General features: G+C 40.4%; 1 protein-coding gene across 3 annotated transcripts in view; it reads right to left on the reverse strand.

The window, feature by feature from the left end:
- Positions 1-20,235, reverse strand: part of AMPH (amphiphysin) — a 179,786-nt gene that overhangs the window by 54,488 nt on the left and 105,063 nt on the right. For all 3 annotated transcript variants that reach the window (XM_036864432.1, XM_036864433.1, XM_036864431.1), the window contains exons 5-9: positions 18,655-18,750; positions 10,185-10,292; positions 8,276-8,361; positions 2,026-2,101; positions 1,299-1,381 (exon numbers count right to left, since the gene is read on the reverse strand). In XM_036864432.1, coding sequence (XP_036720327.1) covers positions 1,299-1,381; positions 2,026-2,101; positions 8,276-8,361; positions 10,185-10,292; positions 18,655-18,750 — 449 coding nt within the window. The remainder of the gene's footprint in view (positions 1-1,298; positions 1,382-2,025; positions 2,102-8,275; positions 8,362-10,184; positions 10,293-18,654; positions 18,751-20,235) is intronic.

Below are 20,235 nucleotides of genomic sequence, written 5' to 3' on the forward strand. Positions count from 1 at the left end.
AGAAGGATGGATAAAAGGGATTCCCAAATCACAGGAGAAAGCTGCTGTGAATTCAAACCCTGGCAATGTAGACCATTTACTTACGGATCACTGAGCCTTTGGTATAACTGACTGGTGTACTCAACATAAAACCAAACCAACGTTCAACAAAACCAAAACAATGTAGTGCTTGCAAGGTCAAGGTAGGAGGTAAGATGATGGCGAGGTCTCACCTACTTCCTTTTTCCTTTCCCCAAATGGATTCATTAAAGGTATAAGCACCAATAATAAGTATCAGGATTAACTGTTGTGAGTTTGGGGAATTCCCTTCTTCTCCAACTAAAGTAACAAGCGCACAACTAGAAATTATATGTAAGGGACTTCCCTGGTGGCACAGCGGTTAAGAATCCACCTGTCGGGGCTTCCCTGGTGGTGCAGTGGTTGAGAATCTGCCTGCCAATGCAGGGCACACGGGTTCGAGCCCTGGTCTGGGAAGATCCCACATGCCGCGGAGCAACTAGGCCCGTGAGCCACAACTACTGAGCCTGCGCATCTGGAGCCCGTCCTCCGCAACAAGAGAGGCCGCGATAATGAGGCCCGCGCACCGCGATGAAGAGTGGCCCCCACTTGCCGCAACTAGAGAAAGCCCTCGCACAGAAACGAAGACCCAACACAGCCATAAATAAATAAATAAATAAAAATTAAAAAAAAAAAATTAAAAAAAAAAAAAAGAATCCGCCTGTCAACGCAGGGGACACGGGTTCGAGCCCTGGTCTGGGAAGATCCCACATGCCGCGGAGCAACTAAGCCCGTGTGCCACAACTACTGAGCCCACGCACCACAACTACTGAAGCCCGCACACCTACAGCCCGTGCTCCACAACAAGAGAAGCCACCGCAATGAGAAGCCCGCGTACTGCAACGAAGAGTACCCCCCGCTCGCCGCAACTAGAGAAAAGCCCGTGCACAGCAACAAAGACCCAAGGCAGCCAAAAATAAATAAATAAAAATAAATAAATTTATTTTAAAAAAAGAAATTATATGTAAAAAACTGACACCACTGCTGGAAAGCAGAGAGAGGTAGATATCAACTCTATTGTGACAATGACAAAAGTCCATGGAGATACATCTGAAGGCTAAAAGTCAACGTAAAAGCACAGAACTAAGGCTGGTGTCAGCCTCCAGGTGGAAAGGCTCCTTGGTTTTAGATCTTTGGAGGATGAGTAAAAGAGCACAGGCTGATACAGACTGCAGAATTTGCAACAATCCTTGCTTTAAAGGTGTACAGACATGAACTTGGCTCTGATGAACATGGCCTACCTGGGAGCTCCTTGAATGGTGAAGGCCTTGTCAGCGTGCTGGTCACCCAGTTTCGTCATCACTTCATATAGTTTGTGGCAAAGCTAAGGGGACAGAGGCCACTGCTGTAAGTCATTCTGGTGCAAATTCAGGCTACTGACCCCAGAAAGGAATTGTTTATCGAAAAACTAAGAATCTTATGATAGTATGGATGGTCCCAGGATAATTTAACCTCTGAATAGGGTTCAACTTAAAATTCATGTCAAAACTGTCAGGCCACAAACACAAATAAACTAATATATATACAAAGCAGAGCAGGAAAACTTATTGTTTACATTGATTCCATTAGAGAAAAAGTCATACAACCTCCCTGCTGAACTAAGAAAATATTAGTCGATGACAGAGCTGCTGACTATGTGAATATCTGGAGACCAATTTTTCCTGAGCCTAAAAGACTTGGAAATCCAACTTTAAAAATTGACTGAAAGAAAAAAAAAAAAAGACTGTAAGACTGTAACACGCAGGCAGGGATTCATGAAAGCACAAACTAAAATCTTTACCAGATATACAGAACCGTGTGTCACTACAAAAAAAAATGTAGAAATATTATTGAGAGTCATAACGCACTATTAAAAGAAACATGAAAGAGAGTGAATTCTTTGCATAATGCCGTGCCATTTCATTTGCTTCCAGAACAAACATTCATTTACTTTATATTCCATAAGGAAAAATAATCTTCATTACTCACCACCGCAATTTCCTTATGAAACTTGGCCTCTAGGCTAGAGACATTTTTGAAAGTATTGACATAAAATCCAACTCGTCTACCATGTAGAGATACAAAGAGGAAAGAAGAGATGGGAAAGACCGGTCAGCAAAACTGTATTTTCAATGGCAATGACATATATTAAAAACAGATTTTCTTTACGTAATTTTGAATTACACTGGATTAAATAAAAATACCTAACCCAATGTAGGCCCAACCTTTCCTGATCTGTTAATGAACAAAAACAGCTTCTTTTGGTATACAGCACAACCTTTCCTAGAGTGTTGGTAATAACCCCAAGAAATGGTTCTCACACTTCAGTGTGCACCAGGATCACTTGGAAGTTTGTTTCTGATTCAGTAGGTCTGAAGTGGGGACTGAGAATTTGAATTTCTAACAAGCTCTAGGTAATACTGATGGCGCTGGCTCAGAGATAACACTTTTGGAACCACTGCCCTAAGCATTTGTATTTTAGATTTATATCTTGTAAAACTTTTCAGATAGAGAAGTTTATTAATTTTTACAAAATATAAATGGTCTAGTTTTGGTATCATATGTTTGGATTCTGAAATTTGTTTGATAGAGAGAAATAAAAAAACCTACAAACTAATTACAATTTTTCAGCTGAAGTGAGAGTGTACTTTCATTGAACAAATAAAAACACAAGCTATTCATTCGCAATACCTCAAACACATTTGTGAAGTAAAGTCATGGTGGGGGGCTTCTGTGAAATAAGCAAGGTCCCCTCAGTCTTCATTTTTAGGTCCCTAATAGTAAGCACACCAGTCAGCCCAGTGGATTCAGCCCAGTATCCCCAGTATAAGCTCCCTCTGCTCTAAACGAGGGCTCTTTGGACTCTATATTTAATTCAGTCCTTCTGACTCCATGTGAGTAAATTACTACTTCGATTTAATTCATGTTCTTTTTTCAATGACATTCTCAAAAATCATCCCAGAATCCTGATTGGTTAATTCGATTCCAAATGCCAATCAAGAGCAAGAAAGGACCAGAAATACTAAATAGGTCTAATATATGGAATAAACATATATTCAGGGAGTTTATAATAAGAATACTTATTGGGGAATAAGAATGTGCCCATACACAGTAGGCACCCCTCTTATTTAAACAAAGAGTTGAAAGGGTAGAGAAAAGAGGGCTTCTAGTGTCTTGGCTGTGCCTTGTGGTGAGTCAAATTCCAAACAGTACAGGTGGATGAATGTTGCATCATCATTAAAGCCAATAAAAAGAAGAGCCATCTAAGCTCTTTCTTATATTCCCTCACTTAACCCTCATAACAACCCCCAAGGCAGTGATTCTCATTTTATATCCAAAAAAACTGAGACACAGAGAGTTTTACTGTTCCAGGCCATGCAATTAATAAGTAGAGAACCAGTATTTGGTTGCAAAAGGAGGAAAACGCAATAGAAAAGCATGGAATGTTTGCCAAGAAATTCTGCTGAAGCGTGAATGTTGTTATTTCCATGCTTTCTCATGAATTACGTGGCTTAGAATTTTAATAAAATAAAAGCTAGAAGTTCAATTTAGAGGTTCAGAAATGAAACAATAGTTGAGTGCTAAAATTCATTCTACCAATAAGACTTACTTCTCCTAGGGCTTAACCTGTACCTTAGATTCCTACCATGTTTCACTTAATCTTTTTTTTTCTTTATAAGATTAGTTTATTTGGGTTTTCTTCATCTTTTTTTTTCAGCTTCATTAAGGTCTGATCGACAAATAAAATTGTACGATATTTAAAGCGACATGATGGTGACCTGATATATACATTGTGAAAGGATTCCCCCCCAACTAGTTAATGAACACAACCATCACCTCACATATTTATCTTTTTCTTGTAGAACATCTAAGTTCTATTAGCAAATTTCACTTATATAACACAGTGTTATCAACTATAGTCACCATATTTTACATTAGGTCCTCAGTCCTTATTCATTAGAGCTGAAAGTTTGTACCTTTTACCAACCCCTCCCTACTTCCCCCACCGCCAGCACCTGGCAACCACTTTTCTATACTGTTTCTATGAGTTTGCCTTTTTTAAAAAAAGATACCACATATAAGCGATACCATGCAGTATAACCTCACACCTATTAGAATGGGTATCATCAGAATGGCAAGAGAAAACAAATGTTGGCAAAGATGTGGAGAAAAGGGAGCCCTTGTGCACTGTTGGTGGGAATGTAAATTGGTGCAGCTGCTATGGAGAACAGTATGGAGATTCCTCAAAAAATTAAAAATAGAAATACCATACGATCCAGCAATTCCACTTCTGGATATATATACATGAGGGAATGGAGACAGAATCTCAAAGAGATACCTGCACCTCCATGTTCATTGCAGCGTTATTCACAATAGCCAAGATACAGAAACAATCCAAGTGTCCATCAACTGATGAGTGGATAAAGAAGATGTGATATATAGATACAATGAAACATTATTCAGCCATGAGAAAGAAGGAAATCCTGCCATTTGTGACAAGACGTATAGACCTTGAGGGTATTATGCTAAGTGAAATAAGCCAGACAGAGAAAGACAAATGAATGTTTTGCTCAATCTTAATATTCTTTATCTACAGTGATCATGTGGCCCTGAATTCACCTACTTTTTCTTTTAATTGATTTAAAATACAGTTGACCCTTGAACAACACAGGTTTGAACTGTGCAGATCCACTTACACATGGACTTTTTCAATAAAGATAGTACCTGTATTTTCATTTGACAGATCTTTAAATTAACTAGGGAAAGCTTGTGTTCAATAAGAGATCATAATATGTGGAGTCAAAAGAACTAGGGTTTGAGTTCTGATTCTAGCTGAACTGTTTCAGTTTCCTGCCCTTGGATGAGTCATTTATCAATTCTTCTGTTTTTGAGGCAGAGCTAGCAGTACTCGGATTTTAGACTGTATGGGGGTCAGCAACCCTGCGTTGTTCAAGAGTCAACTGTAATATACATAATCATGTATATGTCTGTACACACACGCACACACACATAAATAAAGAAAATCCTGGCACAGTGTGTTTGGGAAATAGTTAGTACTCGGAGGGTCAGATCAGAAGCCTGGGAGGTGACAGCCTGGGGAGACAGAGGACCTTCCAGACCAGGAAGCACGCATTTATTTACAGGCAACAGTTACTTACAGCCCATGGCCCTGTTGGACCTGGGGAAAGGAGAGGACTTGGACCTGTATTTGAGGAAGCTAACTAAGACAGAGGCTGGATGCAAGAGGAGAGACTGCACGTGTCCTGACAACATCGTGCAGAGGGACCCAGCTCTTGCATGGTTTGCAAAGGAGTCTTCCTGGGGCACTTGAACTGGCAGCCTAGGACCCCAATCATGCAGACAGTAGTTCCTCGTTCAATTACTAGACAAAGAGACTACCTAACTCTGGCTGCACGCCTGGTGGTGGGCTAAGGTGTCTCCAGACACTAACAATCTAGTTGGAGGAGCACGTGAGGGCTGACTGATGAACATATGCTCCATTCATACTTGTGAGAGAAGAAGCAGATTTCAGAAGAGCATGCGAGTGTTAAAGGTACCACAAAAGGCCATACATGATTAAATAGCAAAAATTAGCAGATACGCCAGAAACAGCTGAAGGAACCAGGAGGAGAGGAGAGTGATGGTCCCTGTGCCAGCTGCAAACATCTGCTTGACAGGACAAACAGGCTGCCCTGAAGAAGGGTCAGATTTAAATAGAGATGGGGGAGGGGGGTCAAGTTGAAGTTGATGGTAGGTATCGTTTTATTTGCATCGATTTTTCACTATAATAAACAAAACCCTAATGAAGACCTATGACTTGAACTCTGGGTCCAGCTTTACTAGTTCCTTTGAATAAGCTTCTTGATTGTAAATGCTGGGTGAAAGGCACAGAAAATAGAAGCTTCGATGGGCACTGCCGACCTGCTCCCCCTTCTATTCCCTCAACTTTGAATGTGACTTGACACAAAACCTTTGTAAATATGATGAGAAAGAGCTAGCATCTCACCAACTATTTAATTATGTATATTCCTTTAACGAAAGGTGAGTTAACATTTTTTCGTTCATTTATTTATCGCCCATTTGAATTTCTCCTTTTGTGAGTCATCTATTCATAGTTTGCTTATTTCTTGGTGCTTGTTTTATTCTTACTTATTTATAAGGGATTTTCTATTAAACATATTGAACTTTGAATACATTGAGCAAAAACAAGAATCCCCTTTCTTCTGTCTCTAAATTCTGTTTCCTGATACACAGCATATCTTGTTTATATCAATGATTATTTAGAGAAATAACTGGCACAGTACTAGAGAGAAATACCTTATTTAGAATGACTAAACAAACATCCACAATTTTCTACTATGTTTATTGTTTCCTTTTAGAACTGAGAAATTAAATCAACTAGATGTATTTAACTGAGAAAAAAGTTCAATATTTTTAATGCAATTTATCATATAGTGATTCTCTCCAATTTATGAAATCAGAGATTCTTTCAAAGTAGGGACTGCCTTGGTCTAGTTCATGAGTATAGGCCCAGCACCTAATATAGCAGAACAGGACAGAACAGGCATGCAGTAAATAGTCCATGAATACATGAATGAATGAATGAATGAATGAGCAAATGAACAAACCAATGAATGAACAAATTTGGCACTCATTCCACTGGAAGGGCACATTCTGACTATAACCTTGGCTTGTAAAAAACTAGTGTCACCAGCAGTAAGATAGATACCCACAAAGAGTACCAGGCTCTGAATTCTGATATTATCTGCTTGGGAGGTTTCATTTCACAAGTTCTTCATCAACAGGGGACTGAGACATTACCATTTCCCCAAACGACTTGTCTGAGGCATCCTCAGGTCCCTCCTGGTCAGCTGTCAAGGCCAACTTAATTTCTTTATTAAGACGTTTCTTTGTTCTCGGAAATGGTGGAAAGGATTAAAAGCTCAGCTTACCGCAGTCCCAGCTTGCCAGCCAGGACACTCGCCCCTCAGCACTGCCCTGAGGGAAGCCTGTCCCCCCTGGGAGCTGGTCACTGCTTCCCCCAGAGCCCCCTGCAATGGAAGAAGAATACTCTGCCTATAAGTCTGTTTCTGTCTCATAGATAGGTTCATTTGTGCCATATTTTAGATTCCACATATAAGTGATATCATATGGGATTTGTCTTTCTCTTTCTGACTTAACCTCACTTATGATCATGTCTAGTTGCATCCATGTTGCTGCAAATGGCATTATTTCATTCTTTTTTATGGCTGAGTAGTATTCCATTGTATATACGTACCATATCTTCTTTATTCATCCATCTGTCAATGGACATTTAGGTTGCTTCCATGTTTTGGCTATTGTGAATAGTGCTGTTATGAAGATAGGGGCGCATATATCTTTTTGAATTAGAGTTTTCATCTTTTCTGGATATATGCCCAGGAGTAGGATTGCTGGATCATATGGTTCTGAGGAACCTCCATACTGTTTTCCATAGTGGCTGCACCAATTTACAGTCTCACCAACAGTGTACTAGGGTTCCCTTTTCTCCATATCCTCGCCAAGATTTAGGATTTGACTTAAAGCAGTGCTGCATGACAAGCACAATTATGTTTATTCAGGGTGGTAGCATGGGGGTGCTGATGGAAATTGAGAGATATAAGGCCCCACTTCACCCAACAACTTCTTGTTCAACCACTGAGTGGGAAAACTGCACTTAATGGCATGAGAAATGCAGAATACCTGTAAATAAGAAGAATATTTAACGTCTAAAATAGGAATGAAGTTCGGGTTAACAGGTAAGGGCTGAAAGTAGAGGCTTCGTATCAAAGACAGAAGACTAGATGAGCTATTGGAATAAAGGAAGTTCTTTCAAAAGCTAAAAGAGTATCCTTGTAAATTTCAAGGTTAAGGTCAGTTCTCCTAATGCTTCTTAATTGAGATTTGGGTCTCCACCTGAGAAGTATACCAAGGTCTAAAACTGTGCCATCCAATGTAGAAGCTGCTAGCCACATCAGGTTATTTAAATTTAAAAGAGTTAAAGAGAAATCATTTTAATTTAAAATTCAGTTCCCTGGTCACACTAGCCATATTCCAAGTGCTCAACAGCTAGCCACATGTGGCAAGTAGCTACCATACTGGAAACTACAGATTACTGAACACTTCTATTGCACAGTGCTGAAGCATCACAAGCAATAAGACAAGATAAGGAATATTCACTGTTCGTGAACTTCTATAACCTGTACAGAAACGTATTTACCTTGACCATAACGATGGTAACTCTTCTTGTAAGTCAACGTTAAACTCTTCAAACACTTTCTGTGCTTTCTGAAATTCCTCTTCTGCCTAGAAGTGACACATAACATGTTTACACTAAAAAATATCACATAGACACAAGCCATTTCTAGACACAACAGCATCGCTTAATATAAAACAGGAATAGCTTTATGGCATCCCGGAAACATTTTGGGAAGGAGAGAATCCGGTAAAAATCCACAAGATGTTTTTCAATAAAAGTGAAATACTGGGGACTTAACAGTGGTTAAGAATCCACCTGCCAATGCAGAGGACACGGGTTTGATCCCTGGTCGGGAAGATCCCACATGCCACGGAGCAACTAAGCCCGTGCGCCACAACTACTGAGCCTGTGCTCTAGAGCCCGCGAGCCACAACTACTGAGCCCACGTGCCACAGCTACTGAAGACTGAGCGCCCAGAGCCCGTGCTCTGCAACAAGAGAAAGCCCGCGTGCAGCAACGAAGACCCAACACAGCCAAAAATAAATAAATTAATTAATTTTTAAAAAAGTGAAATACTGAATCTTATTTCAAAAGGAAAACGTGATTGATTACAATGGTTGCTTTTGCATCTCTTACAGAGTCATTCATTCTACAAAAATGAATTAACAGCCTGTCACATACACTGCTCTGCTCGGGATACTGGACACGGATGCTTCTCCAAGAAATTCCCTGTCTAGTGGGAAGTCTAAGTAATTACACTACAAGAAAGGGCTTATAAGCTGTTATGGAGCATGCTATTAAGGAAGACGGTGCAAGGAATAGAGAAGGTTCCATAGGGCAGGTGATGTTTTAACTTGATATCAAATCTTGAAGAATGAGCAAATGTTTGCTAACAAAGGGGATGGCGAATGGACTGCAATACATAAAAGGTGGAGTTGCTGGAGTTGGGATGCTAGCTCACTAACCATGTGGACTTGTCAGACTGCTCCACCTTTGTGCACCTCAAATCCGTAAAATGGACATAGCAATGCCCACTTCACAGGTGTTGTGAGTATTAAAGAAAGAGGATGTAAATGAAGTGTTGAACATGGTGCCTGGCACCTCAGGGGCCTCGCGTGAAGGGCAGCTCTTATCACAGCTGCTCAGGAGCTGGTATCGTAGGTCATGGAGGCTCCATCTTAAGACATGTGTAGAGGAAGGAAAGGAGGGGAAAGAAGACTTGAAAGTTGACAAGGATGGAGAGGTGAGTCAGAACCAAATTGCGAAGGTCGCATGGGCCATGGTAAGGAATTTAGAATTTTTTTTCTGCAGGCAATGGGAGCCATTAAAAGACTTAAGCAGTGGAGAAACTCTATCTAGATATGTGTTGCAGAAAGGCCATCCAGGCAGCTGTGTGTGTGCAGATGGGGGAAGGCAAGACTGGATGCCAAGTGAGAAGTCAGCAGGTGTCTCCAGTGAGTTGTCAGCCAATGACTGACGTACATGGTAAAAGCTCCGGAAATGGGTTTTCTAAAAGAAAAAGCATGTCATGCAATTGTAGTACACATCTGTACTCTCAAGCACAATTTATGTGAGAGAATTTCACGCTTGATTTCCTAGCTGAATCTGCATTCTGGCATCAAGTATGGAGCACGACCACAGAAAGAATGTAAGGACGCATCACTTTCTTTGATCAGGCAGTACTGCTGGGGGCGAACGTTTATTATGATGAAAGTGTGAGTCAGGGTCACCCATGTGAACTCTACTATGACCTGAAAACCCTTAATGTTACTTAAAAATTATGGACAGCAGCCCACAAGCACCGTACTTCAGTTTCAATTCTGTCCTGATTCCAATCTCCATGGGAAAGGAAAGATTTCATTTTCAAAAGCAAAGTTGCTATAGGTCACAGAACATGGAGAGTGGTGACAACAGTGGGATCGGTCCCTACCTTAGAGATGCGACTCTCGTCCTTCCTCTTGGAGCTCTGCAAAGCTTCCAGATGGTGGCGGGCACTGTCATAGTCTACCAGCTTCCTGCTGCGCTTTGCAATGCGGTTCTGCCAACAGGGAAACACATGCACTAAGAAAGAGACACGGTCACAGACTCTCTTCTGGACTGCCAAAACGCCTTCCTTGTCCGCAGTAGCTGATGACCTTGACCGGAGATTGAGGTGAACCAGAATTTCACTAGACAAATGATCCCTGGAAAACAGACTACAGCCTCCGCTCCTTTGTGTGAAAACCATTAGGTAAAGGCCTCCCTTCCGATAACACCTAGGACAATCATGAGGAGGTGAAGGTAGAATTTGCAAAGACCAGAGAAATTCCAGAGCTGGTTAAGGGAAGCACATAAACCTATACTCTCTGTTAGTCTCTATTCTAGATCGTTAAATGTTCCATTTTGAAGATAGTACAAGACTATATTAGGATTTGGTTTTATAATTCTAATAGCACTCACACTAACAGCAGTTCTATAAATCAGATTTACTTCCTAAGAAACCCTTTTTCCTAGAAGTGTTTGTCAATCCTTTTGTTCATTCAAATTATCTGAGGAGATTTAAAAATACATTGATTTCTAGAGACTTTTGTTTCCAGTTAGGCTATAGAGAGCTGCAAAGAATGTTACTGCCACACTAGCAAGAAAAAAAATTTGGATAATTTATAAAAGCATAAATTTGATTGTATCACAGACATGAAGTCACAAGGCAATAAAGGAATCTCAATTCCAAAGAGGGACGAGTCTCTTCAAGGAGAGATGAGACATACCAACTCTTTCCCCTTTGGCAGGTAAAAGCTGTGGCCATCATACAAGTGGACAAGAAATAGTCAGCTAAAATTTTAACACATTGTTTAAGGTCTATTGTGGGCTAACGTGTCAGTTTGGAATAGCTGGGTGTCCAAGACACAAAGGGAAGTTGCACTTATGGGCAAGCTCTTTCCTTGGGCCTCCACTGGATGCTATGAGAAAGTCTGGGGACAAGACACTCCCTTGCAGTGCAAGTGAGAATGAGATGATCTCTGATGGCTATGGGGGTAGAAATACAAAGCCCTGCCCATTCCCTTGGACATTTTTCTCTTTACAAAGCAAAAGGCTTAAGCCACTTGAGGAGGAAACAACAGATCCTCTGGTCCACAGAGACCAGGCAGAGATCCACTGATTCTGGGGGAAAAGTAGAAGCAAAATCAATCTGGCCCCAGTGATGGATAGGAATCCCTTGGGCCCCTAGATATATTCAAAAATAATTGTAACACACAGAAGAGTGGGAGAAAAAATCTCAACCCATAGGGGAGGAACACAAAACCCTCTTGGGCCCAAGATCTAATTCCTACAACAAGAAGAGGTCTGATCCCACTTGGGTAGGGGCAGGAAACTCCTGCTCAAGATCAACCACAGATACGAGGCTGACTTTGCCTAAGACAGGCCAGGAAAGTATAACATAAAACAGCCTTGCCTCCACTCCAAGCCCAGCACTGAATAACAAGAAACAGCTGCCTACCACTGGAGAAAGGACAAGTGTATGGAGAGAGACCCCCTCTGAAATACTGGCACACAAGGACACCTGAAATCTGAGGGGGGGCAGGAACACTGAGAAAAACTCTCTGGCATCCAAGGGCCCAAACAATGTGGGTCAAAGTAGAGGCAAAAACTAGACTTCAACCCAAGAGTCTGAAAATTTTATAGATGTTAGACTATACGTGCAAGGTATTAGCAGCCCAATTCTAGAGGAATTTGAAAGCGACAGTGACAGTGTGCTGAAAGTAACAATAGCAGCAACAAAACACAAATCCAGCTCAAGCTGCAAGCAGATCAATTTGAACTCTCACACTACTGGCTTGACAAAAAGGCATGCCCATTTCCAGGCATAAATATTACTCCAGTCTTCACTATTCTATACACGATGTCTGGCATTCAATTAAAAATTTTGAAACACACACATTAAAAAAAGAAAAACGGCCCATGAGAAAAGACAGAGCAAGCAACAGAAACAGACTCAGACATGACCCAAATGTTGGAAGTATTAGTCAATAATTTTTTTGGGGGGGCTGCACCCATACAGCATGCGGGATCTTAGTTCTCTGACCAGGGATTGAACCTGTGCCCCCTGCAGTGGAAGTACAGAGTCTTAACCACTGGACCGCCAGGGAAGTCCCCAGTCAGTAATTTTAAAATAACTATGACTAATATGTTAAAGTATCTAGTTGGAAAAGGTAGACAAAATACATAAACAGGGAATTTCAACAGATACATGGAAATTTAGCTAAATGGAAATCAAATGGAAATGATAAAATTTATCAGAGAGGAGAAATTTCTTCATTAGACTTAAAACAGCTGAGGAAGGAAACAGTACAGTTCAAGACAAATGAAATGAAGAGAAAATTTTCTCATTAAAACACAGAGAGGGACTTCCCTGGTGGCACAGTGGTTAAGAATCCGCCTGCCAATGCAGGGGACACGGGTTCGAGCCCTGGTCCGGGAGGATCCCACATGCCGCGGAGCAACTAAGCCCGTGCATCACAACTACTGAGCCTGCGCTCTAGAGCCCGCGAGCCACAACTACTGATGCTGCGTGCCACAACTACTGAAGCCTGCACGCCTAGAGCCCCTGCTCCACAACAAGAGAAGTGACTGCAATGAGAAGTCCACGCACTGCAATGAAGAGTAGCCCCTGCTCGCCGCAACTAGAGAAAGCCCACACTCAGCAATGAAGACACAATGAAGCCAAAAATAAAAATAAATTAATTAATTTTAAAAAATCACTAAAAAAACCCCCACAAAGTGAGCAAAAGTTTAAAAAAAAAAAGAATCAAGCATACAAGACTTATAATACAATATCAAATATCAAACAGTCTAACATCATGTAACTGGAGTCTCAAAGAGATGAGAGGGAGAGGCAGAAGAAATATTTGAAGTGATAATGGCTGAGAATTTTATAAAATAAGGAAGACACCAAAGTACACATCCAAGAAATTCATAGAATCCCAAGAGGGATAAATACCAAACAAGACACAGACAGCTACACCAAAACCAAACTGCTTAAAAACAAGAATAAAGAAAAAAAAATAAGTACAAACGTAAGAATTACAGAAGACTAGTCTTCAGAAACTGTGCAAGCCAGAATACAATGGAGTAGCATCTCTTAAGCACTGAAAAATAAAAAAATCAAGACATTTTTAGAATTCTATTCCCAGTGAAAATACCTTCCAAAAGTAAAGGTGATATACACGTTTTTTTAAAAGACAAACAAAAGCTGGGGGAACTCATTGCCATATAAGAATTTTAATACCAACAGGAGCTGTACAAAGAAATGAGTACCAGAACTGGTAAAAATTAAGGTAAATAGACAAGATTTTGGTTTTTTACTTTTAATTGCTTGAAAAGGTCACTGAACTAGAGAAAAGCAGAAACAATAGATCGTGGGCTTTATAACCTATGTATAGGGAAAATATACGACAATAATAGCACAAGGGAAGGGAGGGAGGAGCTGGAAATATACTGCCATAAGGTTCTTAGACTGTACATAAAGTGCTACAGCGTTATTTGAAGTTAGACATGGTAAGTTAAAGATGTACATCGCAAACTGTAGGGCAACCACTAAAAATTAAGTTAAAGAGGATCAACGAATAAGCAAGTAGTGTAAAATATACTGATTCCTGAGCCCCAGACTAAGAGATTCTGATTTAGTTAGTCTGAGGCAAAGTCCAGGCATCTGTCCTGTTTAAAAAAATCCCCAGAGGTCTAGTTGTGCCCAGCTAGTCTAATACTGAGAACTGCAGAAGAGGATCCTTAAAAAACTTTAAATTTCATACAGTAGGAAGAAGAAAAACAACAATAATATAAATGTTTATGGTTTACAAAATATAGTCCTCTGAATCCTCACAGCAATGCCCAGTATGGGTGTTTCAGGGATTTTCCCATTTTACAGGTAGGGAATTTGAAGTTGCATGAGATTAACCTCTAACTTGTCCAGAATTACTTAGAAAGTCTGTGGCGAAAGATGAATTAGGTATCAGCCCCGGGACCAGCGCCAAGAGTAGGGTGACTCCAGTGAGACGCCTAGGGCGCAGCATTTAAGGAGGCTCTCACTCTTGGGGTAATGTTAGTGGAGGGTCAGCCGTCCACGTAGGTGCCTCCTTATATTTTGAACCCTCGTGCCCTCACTTGTCTCGCTCAGTCCCTGCCCCTGATGCTTGGTTAGTACTCTTTCTAGCAGTGCCCAGGTGTCTCTGACAGACTCTGTCATCCAGCTACCATCTGTCACTCTGTGCTACTCCTCTATACACCCCCTTCAGGGGTGATGACAGGTGGGGCGGGGCAGTTACTCTCATTTAGCTGCTTCCAACCCCTTTCACTTTACCCTCTGCACCGACCACTTCCGAGTGGTGTCAGTGGAAGGATGGCTGGCGTACCACGTTCACTCAAAATATACAATGAATTAGACCAGGCAGAGTAGAGAGAAGGGTGCTAACAAGGTGACAAAGCTCATTACTTTCAGCAGACATCTGTTACCTTCCAAGGAGCACTGCCCCTTGAGGTAGTGGCCTTGTGTAACTCTGTGGACACTTTTACAAAGCTCTGCTTTGTGGACTGGGTCGGGGGTGGGGAAGTTGTCCTTTAGTATCTTCCAAAAAAGCAAATCTTGATGCTTTGAAGATAAACCTGATTTTCGAAAAGAGCCAAAATTCAGTTCCTTCCAAGCCTGGGAACAGTGCACTGGATCATCTTATTTTTTGTTCAAAAACAAGAAGTGAAGTAAATAATGTGAGTCATTTTCTTGTGTAACTGACAAGTCAATTACAGAGTACAGCTTACCATGGTAGAAGTGACATTTTGAAGGCCATCACTCATTTTGACGCATATATTTTTGTGTTGGCAAAACATATCAACCTTATTGCCTTACCTATCTGATATTTGGGAAACCTGAAAAAAGAACCACATCGCCTAAGAAAGGGTAGAGTTAATACACTATAGTTTTCACATGGAAAATGATACAATTCTTATTTAATCATCCAATAGTAAATTTTATTAAATAAATTTACTAGCTTAGTCGTAAATAGTTTAATTAAATGGCTTTTTAAATATTTACTTATTTTATTTATTTATTTATTTTTATTATTTTTGGCTGTGTCGGGTCTTAGTTGCAGAGCTTGGGCTTCTCTCTAGTTGTGGCGTGTGGGTTTTCTCTCTCTAGTTATGGTGCTGGGGCTCCAGACCATGTGGGCTCTGGAGCTGTGGGATCTTAGTTCCCTGAGCAGGGATTGAACTTGTGTTCCCTGCATTGGAAGGTGGATTCTTTACCACTGGACCACAAGGGAAGTCTCCATTAAATGGTTTAATTAAAAGTTCTTCAGATTCCCCACTATGCATTGACTGTATGCAGTAAAGAAAATAATTTACTAAATTTTTAAAAAATTTCAACAATAACCCCAATTTGGAATTCATTTTGGCCCACTGCTGTAAATATATGCTTAATGGCTCATGCAGAGCTGCCAAGATAAAATCTAAACTTCATTTTACAATAATTGCTAACAGCTGTAAGCCTGTGTAGGTTGGGGACAAGCTGGCTCTTATTTTAACATTGATTTTAGATGTCAGGGCTGCACAACAAAAACTGTTAACACCAGGTGCCCTGCCAATCACAGTTGGACAAGTCAAACACCATCCCCTCATGAATGGTACTGCACAGCCCTTGCTGATGGGCTGCAGTAAATATTTGGAAATTTGCCTAACCATGCACACCCTGTTGATGTTAATGAGCCAAGGAAGTCAACTGTGTACCAGGCTTTGAAAATGCTCCACTGTATTTTTAATCATAATCCTCCTTTTCATCAATAACCCATTCATTACATAATCTCTCAGCACTCACTTTATGAAGTGACAGAGTCTGTATCCACATCTAACTTCCGTCCATTGAGTAAAAGGCACAACATCTGTGTATGTTCACAGAAGAAGTCTTTCAACTATTAGAAACAGCTATCCCAACTGCTCTCCAACCCCAAATTGTTTCCTTTCCAAGTTAAACACTGCTATTTCCTTCACTGTTCACCATATGAAATGGTTTCACAATTGTCTATCTTGGTTGAAACCCTATGTGGATGCTCTAATATTCTAAATGTGACTTCAGAGAAATAGAGAGAGAGATTATGTAGGCTCTTTCCATGATGCAGGTAAAACCATTTATCTTCAGGGAATCCAGCTAGACAACATGATTCCAAATCTCTCATGTAAGATGTTTCAGTAACTGGAGGATCATCTTTCTGTGTGACCTCAACCATGGACACCATGGACCACAGGAAAAGAACTGCTTAAACAGAATAAAAGGACTTCCCTGGTGGCGTAATGGTTAAGAATCCGCCTGCCAATGCAGGGGACACGGGTTCGAGCCCTGGCCTGGGAAGATCCCATATGCCGTGGAGCAACTAAGCCCGTGTACCACAACTACTAAGCCCACGTGCCGCAACTACTGAAGCCTGTGCGCCTAGAGCCTGTGCTCCGCAACAAAGAGAAGCCACTGCAATGAGAAGCCCACACTCAGCAACGCAGACCCAACGCAGCCAAAATTAAATTAATTAATTAATTTTAAAAAATAGAATAAAAGTTCCACTGAGTGTTTCAACAAACTGAAAAGACTAACCAACATAATCCATCATGAGTTTATTTTAATCTCTCTCTGTTTCAACAAAGGTACTTCTGTATGTCTTCTGAAATGTTACACTCCTAGAGAGAACGGTCAATTTCCAAATAGCTACTGCTGGGCAGTATCATAACAAATAACAAATAACAAACAGATCCTTCACACATTTTTGATGATACTAAGTTTTTGTTCCTAAAGCTCAACTTTTCAAATGTATTCTCCTGTAGTCAATCACAGCCTTTATTTGCTTATCTAAGTTGTACTATCAAATATTATATGAATAATTTAGACAAGTTGGGAGGTTCTTTGAAATTTTCAAGTAGGAAGACAAACTTTTCTTTCACCTAATTTATTAGGAATTGATTTTTATGGAGACTGAATTACCACGCAATAAACAGTATTCTAAAGCGTGATAATAATTCTGAGACTGTTTGCTCCACAAATGCTGCAAATTCCAAGACAAAATGTCAATGCCTATCAAATTATCTGAAGATATCTCAAAACACATTCCCTGTGTACAGAATTTTAATTTTTAAAAAAATTGTTTAATTTCTCAGAAAATTTTTAAAACTGACTTAATACGTTTCCAAATTAAGATGTAGCTATACAATGATTCGGTAAAGCATTCTGCAGCCTATTATGATAACATCACCTAGAATTCGTCGTTTGGATTTTTTCTCAGGGACATTTTGCCAACAAGGCTAATGTGTCCAGTCTGATCCACTTAGGTTTTTGTCTGGTGCCTCTGGTGTCCCAAAACACACTTCAGGTGTTGGCCATCTAGCGTTAGGCATTCTGTGTGGGACTGAGGAAACTAACGTCATTGATAGGAGTATAGTTTTGGCCAAGAATCTTCACTATGTTTCATGGCCAAGGGCGGTGCACATTATTGCGGATAGTTTCTGGTGTTTGGCAATGGCTATAAAGAAGGCCAGGTAAAAATGGAACTTCACATCAGAGATCACCTAGTAAGATACTGAAAATGCCCATGGACACTGGTTCATGGCCTCCTTGCTCTACAGGAAGGGCAGCACATGGCTGTCTTACCTAGCAGTCCTCTTTGAGCTGGGAGAACAACTAGGGAGCAGATCTATTAACGCTACCATTTGCTATGTACAGCCCTGATGGTTTAAAGACCATCTATACCTTAAGAGTCAATTTCAAATCTGTGATATTCAATCCTTCACTTGTATATTTTCCTTTCAATGAATCCAAGTGTCAAATAAGACAAATGTTTTAGACAAGATATTTTTAGATCCAGATGCAAATGTATTTGAAATGCTTACATCTTAAGAATTCAATGTGAACCTGAAAATTTCAAGGAGAGAAAAAATATGCAGGTGTACTATGAACATATGCAAAATAAGCAGTAAGGAAAAGATCAGATTTTGCTCTCACATATGCAATGAAGTTTCTCCCTTCCTCACGACCTTTGTTTATTCTAATGGCAATTCTTGCCAAATGCCATATAACCAAAAGGTTTGAACATAAAGAAGACTGGAATTTTTTGGTATCTCTGATTTATGATTTTATAGGATTAAAAAGACTTCCGTAGAGAAATAAAAGCTGAAGCAGTTCATTAAAGGGGGAAATGTGATTTCTGGAACTATATTTCATTTTAAACTGTTAGGAACAGGATAAAAATCTCATGCTTAAATAAATGAAAAGTTACCAACTGTCTTTGATGTCAGCTTGAGGACTTTTAATTCCGCTTATCTCTTGCCCATGTTTTAATAAGAACATGGGACCATTCAATTCTTCCCTTTATAGACACAGAATAAAATACCTTTATGTCAGGAAATTGGCCCAGATAGGTGTCCAGTGTCAGCAAGGACCCATCCACTAGTTTTTGATGGAAGTCTTCCCACAGCACATCACATTTCTGAAAGAAAAAGAGAAATAAAGAGACAACTGCAGAATTATTTTAATTGGATAACTTTCACCAACTTCTAAAAAACCTGAAACTATAAAATTAAATAAGTTCTACTTCCCTGGCTAGTAAATGCTAGAAAAGTGTGGATTATTTAAAAATACAGTAATTTGGCTACCAGTTCTAATTTATAATATAGGCTACCTAACGGCTCAGCTCATTTAAAAATGTGTTTCTGATTCTGAATTACTAAAGAATGTAGAAACTTCAAAAGGTCCCCAAACTCCTATAAATGGACTTTGGGGCTAGGAGTCTGTGAAGAATTCCACCAAGACAGTTTGCTTCTGAAGCAATCCATGAAATTAGAAACCACTCCAGACAAACAACAAACCATTGCTGAAGCCTCCACATGGAGAGCAGAAAATTTAGTCATACTGGGAAGGGCCCTACCATTTATGGAATATCAATTATGATAAGCACAATGAGTATTAGATATTATTATTATTGTTACTTCTATTACTGTCAAGGCATTGGGTTAAAAGCTGTATGTGTCTCTGTGTGTATGTGTGTGTGTGTGATTTAATTCTCGCAATAGCCTTATGAAGAAAGTCTTACTGTTGCCATTATACAGAAGATGATGCTGAAGTCCAGAGATGTTACATAATTTGGCTAAGGTCATGCAGCTGGTATATGACAGACTCTGGTTTCAACCCTTGAATTTGAAGCCCATGATCTGTCGATGACACCAGGCTGCCTCACCAGAACAGGGTTCATATCCCAGCTGTGTGACTGTGGAAAACTGAACGTTCCTGAGTTTCAATTTCTCCAAGTATGTGAGTTGACCACATAAACTTGCTTCACAGAATCCCAGGCACGTAGTAAGTGCGCAAGAATATCATTCCATATTCCTCCCATTACTACATTTGGCATCTCCTGACAACGTCTACCCTTTCTTTTTTCTTAGCAATAGAATGTCCAGTTTTAGCCGGGCACACGGCTGCCTAGGATATAGACCATACTTCCCAGCCTCCACTGCAGCCAAGTGTAGCCATGAGACTAAATTCTGCCAATGGGATGGACTTTCAGGAAGTGGCCCTAAAAGGAGGCTTGTCCTCCACGCTTCCTCCTTCTTGCTGACTGGAAGACAGAAATGAGAGCTGATACCAGAGCTCAGAGAGTCATCTTGAACGTGGAGGTGGCAGCAGGGATGCAAAGACAGGTCCCTGACGCTCTTGGGTCCCCCATACCACACCTGGGCTGCCAACCTCCAAGGTTGGTTATGGGAGAGAAGCTTCTCCCTTCTTGAAAACCACTTTTTAACGGTTGATTTGCTTCTCTTTTTCACATGGTAAAACCTAATTCTAATCATCATAGATCCTTATTAAGAATTTTATGCAAACAGGGACTTCCCTGGTGGTGCAGTGGGTAAGACTCCACGCTTTCAATGCAGGGGGCCCGGGTTCGATCCCAGGTCAGGGAACTAGATCCCACATGCAA

This window comes from Balaenoptera musculus, chromosome 9 (genome assembly GCF_009873245.2).
Source record: "Balaenoptera musculus isolate JJ_BM4_2016_0621 chromosome 9, mBalMus1.pri.v3, whole genome shotgun sequence".
Taxonomy (NCBI): domain Eukaryota; kingdom Metazoa; phylum Chordata; class Mammalia; order Artiodactyla; family Balaenopteridae; genus Balaenoptera; species Balaenoptera musculus.